Genomic DNA, 9,490 nt, shown 5'->3' on the forward strand with positions numbered 1-9,490 from the left:
CAATCCTTTGTGTTGGCTTGCTTTGGGGCTTCATTTTGGTCAAAAAACCTATATTAAAAATGCAAAAGAAAAGCATGTTATCACATAAAAAAAATCTCTGAATTTTGATGGGAAGATGAGAATGAATCCTGTCGTACCACGAGTATAATGAATTACCTTTGTAAACAGGAAGCATGCTCAAATTTCCAGCTCATATCTTTGTGTGAAACAAATTAAAATAGTAATAGTAGAAGTAATTTGAAGACCAGTACAAATGTTTTTCCCTCATTTTCCAGACAAAGAGGAATAAAAATCACAAATGTAGAGCCAGAGCAATAGTATTATATAGACTTGCTAAATGGATAGAGTATATAGCTGCTTCATTGTATTGACAAGTGGGTGCTATGTCTTTAACCAAGTCTTTTACCATTTAAATTTTTTTTTGTTTGCTTATCTTTTCAACCTCCAGAGAACTGAAAGATAACCTTGGCAGCGATGATCCAGAGGGAGATATACCAGTCTTGCTGCAGGCTGTCCTGGCAAGGAATCCTAATGTTTTCAGGGAGAAAAGCATGCAAAACAGATACGGGGTACAAAGTGGTGAGGATGTTTTTCTGCTAATTGCATGTTTTCATACATATTTTCAAAACATCAAATTTAAAGTACTAATTTTTTTTTTAAATGTTACAACTACTGACCTTCATGTTTTACTGTGCTAGGTAGTGTATTGTAGGTCTCTTGACCCTTTGGAAATAAACAGGAATCCTGGAAGACTACTGAGCATTTTGTAGAAATAAAACTAAACTCCCCCAAATTTGTTTGAGGGGAGGAGGAGTGCCTTTTTTTCCTTCTTTAATTGTTTTATTTTAATCTATCCATGGTCTTATTCTTAGAGTTGGTCCTAACCCAGAGTTGGTCCTGCAGACTATAAACTGCAATTTTATCAGTAAATGTAACATAAACTGCAGCTGCAACCAGACCAAATTGTATTATTGAAGTTTTGGCTTTCCAGTGACACAAAAAGTCAGGGATTACAGGGTTAACTGAGAATCTACCAAAAAGGTACTCTGCCTGTAAATTAACTTCTCAGCATCATCTTTACTGTAGAGCCCTATAGATATATTTGTTTTCAATCTGGGTGTTATTTTGAGAAGCAGCAAGACTGTTGATTGACAAGGGAGATGGAAAAGAAGAACCAGTGTGGGAATTGTATATCAGAGAGACATTGACCACTGGTTCCATATTTGTTAATAGACTATCTTGTTTTTCCCTTCCCTGATAGATACCTTCCACATAGCTACAAAGTTACTAGGAGAGCCTTCTGGACTGTGGTGTTTTCCCAGTCCTACATGAAACAGCTTGAATAGAAAATAATGAGAGTTGTTGAATGGTTTAATCTTTATTTATATGTAATATGCAAAAATACCATTTTAAAAAGGCATTAATGCTAGGCCGAGAGATTTGTAAGCTCCAGTAACCAGGGATGGAAGAGATGAGTAACCAATAAATGAATAGGTAGTGAACCACAGAAAGTGTTGTTTCTCCAGTCACATAGGGCAGGGATTGTTAACCGGGGTATGTGTACCCTTGGGGGTACTTGGACCGGTCCTAGGGTGTTTGGGTTGGCAGGTGGGGATGGAATGCCATCACCTCCCAGGAGCAGGGACGGGGCAGGACGAGGGCAGCGGCAATCCTTTGCAGGGTGGGGAAGCTTGCACACAGTGGTCAGCGCCACCACACATCAGCCCGATGAGCTTCCCCCTGCAGAGGGATGATGCTGCTCCCACCCCAGCCCAATGAGCTTCCCCACCCTGCCACAGCTCAGCTTCTGGGAGGCAGCAGTCTGCGCCATCCCTGTGTGCTGTCCCTGCCTCTCTGCTCTGTATGTAGCCACATGCCGCCTCCCCCCTCGGCATTTGGCCATGCTCTAATTCCCCCCACCAACTCGGCATCCAGCCGCAAGGTGGTACTTTGACTAAAAAAGATTGAAAACCCCTGACATAGGGAGATGAGCTGTGAGCACTCAAAATGTGTAAATCTTGCTGAGAACAGAATACAGCATTTTCCTCTAAAGCATAAACATTTCTTTAAATTCTGAAAGTGTATTTATTTTACCTAGGGCAATAGTATTCAACTTACATTTCACAGCATTTGAACTGGAAGCTGTATGTGTTGTCACCTTATTCAGTTATTGGTTAGCAAAATGAGGTATACTGCCAGAATAGCTTGGGTTTTTCTTCTGAATGAGACTGGAATTATTTTCATAATGCCAGTGTGGGGGTTGTAGTCCTGATGCTTATGGAGAGTGAAAAACGTCCTGCTGCAATGAGTTGAGAAACTGATTTTGAATTTAAGTTCATTTGTCTCTGCATACAAAGCTTGCAAAGGAGGAAGCAGAATTAATGAAAATTTTTTTTCAGATTTTTTCCCTTGCGTGTCTAACCTTTTCTTGTACATATTTTATGAGACTGATTAGATAAAATTAGGAGTGAATCGATTAAGATTTTTTGAGCTGATACCGGTGGGTGATTATTAACCAGCCATGTCAGCCGATACTGATCCGATTGCCAATATGCAGCCCAGTAGCTTGGAGACCAGTATCTAGCTGGTAAGTCTGTTGGGAAAGGGTAGGGGGGTAGATCGAGGCCTCCACAGTGATGGGGAGGGAGTGGAGCTGGAGCAGGGGCAGGCACTGCCCAGCCGAGGCAGGGTGGAGCATGGGATGGAGCCACATCTTGTCCAGGAGGGGCTCAGGGCAGCTCCTGCTGCTGTGCACACCCCTGGGAGAGGCATGGGGGTGCACATGCCCCCAAGATTTGTGAATGGGGTCGCCCACTGCAGCGTCTTCCTGGCGGGGAGGGGCTGGGCCGGGTCTGTGCTTGGGTCTGGTGGGAGCAGTGATGTTGTGAGGGGGGATATGGGGTGAGCTATGGAGAACTTTGGGGTAGCTGAAGCCCCCATGTAGCTCACCCTCCCAGTACCACCTGCCCTGCCCCACCTACCCTGAGCACAGCACGGGCCCAGCCCCCCCTGCTAGGAATAGCAGCCTGCCCTCACCCTGTACACAGGTCTGGGGGACATGTGCCCCCCATGCCTCCCCTAGGGGTATGTGCAACAGTGGGAGCCACCCCTCCCCTCTGTCCCCCCACGCCACCCCAGCTGGGCCATCTGCCCCACCCCAGCTGGGCTGCCTGCCCCATTCCCTCTCACTGCGGGGGTCTTGATGCTCCCCACAGACTTAATGGCTGGACACTGCTCTCCAAGCTTCTGGGCAGCACTCTTGGCCATGTGCGTGCTGTGGCTGTTCACATTCATGTGGCGTTTACCGGTGACATTATTGGCCAAATCAGCCAAAAAAGGCCAATTGCCTCACTTTTAAGAGGGTAAACCTGACATAAAACAGAAAACAAAATCCTCTTGGATAAAGATGGAGTTGGGAAAAGGTAACTTGTATAGTATATATGAGAGAAGACTATTTAAATGTTCCCAGTTTTATAACTAATCCAGGGAATTCAGTAAAGCGGAATGACAAGTACAGTGGGAGGGTGAGAAATTTACAAACTTGACTGTTCTGTTGCTGTTTTTATGTGAAATAAAGTTTAATATGTGACTTCTGTCTATAGCAGATAAATTCAAAAGAGCTACTGCTAGTAAATAGTATTTGCCAGGTAACTGTGCTAAATAGTCTCTAAACATAACTGAAAGAAAGACGTAGTAACAACATTTGATGTCACTCATGCAAGATGTAATCATGCTAACAATTAGTTCATATCAATATACTTTGCAGATAGGTGACACTTTGGGTATAAAACCTAGTATATGTTAATAATGTAATGTTTAAATCTTGTGTGAACAATAACTAACAGGCAAAATTGCAGTATTGTTAATAACTTGTTATAGGTCTTTTGAAAAGAAAAGAATGACCATCAAAGGAAGGAATTTGTTTAAAGAGGTCTTAAACATTGTCTTTGATTAATATTTACATAGTCCTTTAAAGAGACACATTTTAAGTATTTTATCTCCATTGTATCACAAGGTTAATAAGAATGAACACCATATGCTGTTAGATATGGCTTTTAGCTGTCAAGAATTGTAGAATTATGAATAGTATTTTGGTTGTCTTATAACAGAGCATATGGAAGCAATATGACTTTTTGTGGACTCCTAACAAGGAATAAAAGCCAAAGTTAATGTGTTCTTGCCTGTTTGTTTGCTAGTGGGATAACATTATTTATTGAGCAAAGCTTTTTTCAAATGTTCATTCCAACATGTGTAAAAGCTTTTCAAATATCTTATCTAGTAATCCTAAAGAAGATGATCTTGTATTTTCTTTATATAAACTAATCAAGTTTAAAATGTTTAGTTTAATCCATGAAACTATTATCCAGCTAATTTACAATGCACACCTTTGTTGCAATTGTTGCAAGTTAATGAAAGAGGAAAGTCTTTTATCATGTGATAGTTGGGTTGCTATTGCCACTTTAAACAGATTACAAAATGTTAGGTTTTTGGAAGTTTATTTTTAATTAGCAAGTCCCATCTAACTCTCTGAAGCCAAGGGAGTTTACTACTGAGGATGGGTCAGGACCAACTGGGTTTTCTCCTTTTGAATGTAGAAAGGTTTCTCAAGCTACAGGGTTGGGAGGTAGGAGGCATATGGATGTCTCTGGTTCCTTGGGAGGTGGGGGAGGTATTTTTGTCATCTTAGAAAGACTGTTAGTTTGAAGTTGTGGCTCTCTCCTCCTTGCCTTTCAGATTTCTCTCTTCTGCTGCCTTCTTTCTTCCCTGCAGACACACCTAGCACTACCTAAAGGTGGAGTTGAAGGTCCAGCTGCTTCTTGGTGCCATTTGTCCACTTCCTATTGAGCCAAGAGTGCAATGAAGGCTGGCCAGATAACACACCACCAGTATTTGACATACCCTCTCATAACTGGCTCTTTTAATGAGAGCTGGGTGTCTACTGCTGCTTTATGCTTTTTAAAATCTCCTCCAGAAATTCTAGTAACCAGAGGTTTTGTTGTGTTTTTTTTAACTGTAATTAGTAAGGCCTGTGGGTGGAAGAATAGGCAGTTGGAGAGTTGTATTGAAAATAAGACATATTTTGGTACAGTTTGTGAGGACAGCAAGGTACCTCAAAAAACTGTATCTTTACTGGGAAACTAGGATAAGTGTGCATATCTTGTGTATTAAATTCTAACGGATGCTGTGATCAGAACCAGCAGAATTCTTCAGCTTTTTCCACAAACAGTCAGTATCTTTTTAAGAATGAGAGTCCAACACTGAAATTAGAATAGGAGGATGTCTTGTAACTTGATTGTAGTAAGAAATGCAAATCTGAAATTTAGCATGTAGACATGCTTGGTCTCTTCAAATAAAGGAGTCTGCATTTCCTGACACTCGGTGTTAAATAGTAGGACTATTCAGTTGACATTTTTGTAATCGGTTTGCTAGAATTGTAGGGATTGCTAACTTTTTTTTTTATGACACCCTGTTAATAATTAGGTTCCTGATTGCAACTGTCTCTACATTGTACAGTATTCAGATGTAGATTATAATCTGCCACATCAGTATCATTCTTTATCCAACCCCAAATGAATTTGTTTGAGTAATGCTGTTATTTTTGGATTATATACTAGATGACTATTTTTTTAAATTTAAATGTATTGTGCGACCAGACTGAAGCACATTATTACATAGTCTGTTTGTAGCCAAACTGCTGTGCCACATGTGAAAATTATCAGATCATCATAAAACTTCTAGATGGATGTATGTGGCTACCCTTGGCTGCTTACAGTTGTGGGGGGGGGGAAAACACTTTACTTTCAGCTTGGTGCACCCCTGCACTGAGCACAGCACATGCCCAAAAGAGGCATTGCATTTGTTTGACCTGTACACAACATCTGTATAGATCAGGTGCTTCAGAAGGACTTTTGGAACTTTTATAGCTGATTGAGTCAGCTTTAGAAAAAACCTCCAAAAAACCTTGCTGAAGCGCCCAATTTATACACATGCTGGGTAGCTGGGGTGAACTAATGCAATGTCTCTTCTGATAAAGAGCTGTTCTTGGGGGCGATGAGGGGGGAGGGGGTTGTCACGTCTGTCAGTGCCCCTTGAGCCTGGTTCTGTAGCACAGACCAGCTGGATTCCTAAGGACTGGTTAGGTTTTCATCATTTTAAAGAATTAGTTGCATATTCGTAATCAGTGATTTTTTTTTTTCTTTCTTGCTTTCTGTTACTACATTCTGACTGGTTCTTTTGAGCTGATCTAGCTGGAGAGATGAACTAAAAAACTATTGCATAATGAAGTAATGTGGTGCTAGTTATAAAGAAGTAGCAAAGGACTCAGAGTAAGGATTTTGGCATTTTGCCGTTACTTTCCACAGAAGCTTCCACCATGTCTTTTATTTGGCTGAGATCCGTGGTGGTGTTTTTTCACTTTAATGAAAGTTCACTCAAATATCTTTTTCTGTTGCAATGCCTTATGCAGTGCTTGCGTGGAATAAATATATTGTGCCTGAGAATAAATATCAGCTAATTATAAATGCATTTTACTCAGAATTAAGATATACAAAAACCTATGTAACTGGGAGGAAAAGCTGCTGTGAATGTCCATTTTCAATAAACGTCTACATTAAACTGAAAAAAATGTTGATCAGCTGTCTTAGCTTCAGTCTTATATGAATAAATTAACATGTTACTGCGATGTAGTTTAACCTACACAACATGGTCTGTCTTCTATCCAGGTTATTACACAATATGTTAATTTTGACATTTTTCAGAACATTAATCATTTCCTTTATACTAATGCAGTATCTGTCCCAGGATGAGAGGTTAAAATAGGACTGACAGCACACATAAGTAAATTGAGTTTGTGATACTTAATTTGAACTACCATCACCATGATATTTTATAGCCATACGTTACTGTTATGAACTCTTAACCTCTGTTCCGTTGTAATACAGTCTTGTGTCTTGAAGTGTGCCTGTGTGTGTGCATGTGCACGTGTGTGCACGTGCGTGTGCTTTAAGTTGTGCATGAACACTAAATAAGAAACCCAAAGAATCCTAATGCTATATCTAATATTTGAATAGATCAGTATCACCCTAAATATTTTTTATTTGATTTTAATTTTAAGGGCAGATCACAGCTGCACAAAGTAGCAGAATGTATGGGCCAGTTACACATATCTTTACAGCTGCTTGCACCACCAGAATTGCACATAATAACTGAAGCTAGTTCTTAATTTGCAGTTAAAGTACTACTTCAGAAATCTAGAAATGATCCTGCGCTATGTGAAGGGATGGACAAACTGCAGCTGTGATATCCAATATTCATTGCAAAATTTGTTAGCATAGTTATTTCAGCCAGATTGAAAAGATTGCACCCTTAGCCAAAATCATTATACTGACAAGACTTCTGGTTTGGATGCATCTCTGGTAACAGAAGAGGACTTCTGCTGACTTAGCTTCTGTTCTTCAGGGCGGTTGTGTAAGAAACTGGCTACCCATCTGGTGCCACATGCTGCGTCTCCACTAGGGGCTTTGCTGACATAGCTCTTTCAGCATAGTAATAGTACTGGAGACAAGCCCTGAGTCTCAATGTCTCTGGGCTTAAAAGGGTTCTGAGCACTCCATCCTCTACTTCCCCAGTGGTACTCTTTAATGTTGGAGCAGAGGCTTCAAAGTGATGGGGAGCCTAATCACTGATGCCTATGCTATTATGAAACCGTGGAACCTATAAAGAAGAGTAAGGACCACAGATCCTGCAGTGAGAATTCTTGACCCATAATCAAAATGCTTATGCTATTTAATCATGATAACCAGTAGAATTACTGCAGACAAGAAGTATGTTATTATGTATATTGCCATACCACTTAATAGTCTTAGGCAAGACAGAGCCCTTTTGTACTAGATGCTATGGATGCAGGGAACACAAACTGTTCCTGCCATGAAAAAGGATATTGATTGATTACCATTACATCTAGTAATGGAATGGGTAACACTTTTAAGACTTACCTGAGTTTTTGGCTGTCCATAACCTGTATAACCAAAACCATCAAATACAGCCGCTGCATCAGATTTCCATTTTAGAAAGTTTCTTGAATCTCTGGGTTCTGTTGTTAAAGTAATTGGCATCAAAAGCTGTCTCAGTCTTTACTTTTTAAGTCTTGCAATAATTAATTTACCTGCAAATTCTCAGGAGAAAAAAAACATTACTCAAAGTTCTGTACTTTTTTAGGGAAGATAAAATACATATTTTTCATATATATTAAAAACTGAATTTCTGTTTTAAGTGGAACTCAACTTTAATGGTGTCTGCAGTTTTTATGTGGAGCTATGTTGTCAGTTTTTCATATACTTACATATTTCATATACTTAACTTAGTTTCAGTGCAAATTCTGAACCTACATATGAAGTGGTTATTCATGCATTGGATTCAGGAAAGGCCCTTCATGCATTGGTCATCATCTTGATGTGAACATGCATAGCATGGTCACTCATGGGGTTTTTGTAATGAAAATTAATCAGACATATTATGGCTAGGGACAAGGAACTACAGCCCTATGTTTTGTTACGCCCAAGTGGAGATACAGAATTTGTATCTTCTGCTATTACCTGTATAGGACAAACATGTAAAGTCCAATTACACATGCTTTGTACAAGTCAAGGATTTTTCACTTGATATCTATCTTGCATTGTTTGATATAGTGAAAAGTCTTCTCCTTTGAAATGGTATAAAAGTGTTAAATTTCTTCAGGGTAGTCAGACTTTTACTCTTATGTACTATTGGCTAATTCATCTATGTTAATCCTTTTGGAATGCAGCACTTTACAATTACCAGGTTAGTAAGAAGTGCTACATTCCAGAAAGATTACTCCCTCTTTCCTCTGCTTAGGAGGAGTGGTGGGGTGTAGAGAGGGGTAAGGGACCTGGTGATGGTGGTGAGAGCTTTATTTGGACAAGAGAAGTTTTTATATTATATTGTAGTGACCACCAGTGATGGTACTGGGATAGAAGAATGTTACAATTTTTATTATTAAACTGGCTTAGTTAAAGAAGCAGATGCATACAGCCATACCATTTGGGCCACTGGAATATAGCTACTATTTTTTATAATGTAGATGAGAAGAGAGGACTGCTGCAGAACTCTCCCTAAGAGGAAATGAATTGGTTTGCAAGTGCGTCAGCTGCTTGTTGTGTTTGTGACTTTTACACAAAGTGCATCTTGTAAAATTCATCAATGTCATTCTTGATGCTAGCAAGACTCTCAAGTCTCTCTCCTCTATGCTCTCTTCACTCCTCTTTCATGAAGAAACTTATGGTTGTATACTTATTTACCACATTATTTGAGAGTCAACAACTGTCTAGTAGATCATAGAATCATAGAAGTAGGGTCGGAAGGGACCTTGTAGATCTTCAAGTGCGACCCCCCCCGCCTGGGCGGGAGAAAAGACTGGATTCAAGTGAGTCCAGCCAGGTAGTCATCAAGCCTCTTCTTAAAGATCCCCAGG

The 9,490-nt window shown here is 40.0% G+C and overlaps 1 protein-coding gene across 4 annotated transcripts in view; it reads left to right on the forward strand.

Annotated features, from left to right (window-relative positions):
- The window catches only part of NIPBL (NIPBL, cohesin loading factor), a 215,942-nt gene that overhangs the window by 93,851 nt on the left and 112,601 nt on the right, over positions 1-9,490 (forward strand). For all 4 annotated transcript variants that reach the window (XM_019531969.1, XM_019531968.1, XM_019531970.1 and 1 more), the window contains exon 4: positions 449-579. In XM_019531969.1, coding sequence (XP_019387514.1) covers positions 449-579 — 131 coding nt within the window. The remainder of the gene's footprint in view (positions 1-448; positions 580-9,490) is intronic.

The sequence above is a fragment of the Crocodylus porosus genome, unplaced genomic scaffold, assembly GCF_001723895.1.
Source record: "Crocodylus porosus isolate Cpor-Errol unplaced genomic scaffold, CroPor_comp1, whole genome shotgun sequence".
NCBI lineage: Eukaryota > Metazoa > Chordata > Crocodylia > Crocodylidae > Crocodylus > Crocodylus porosus.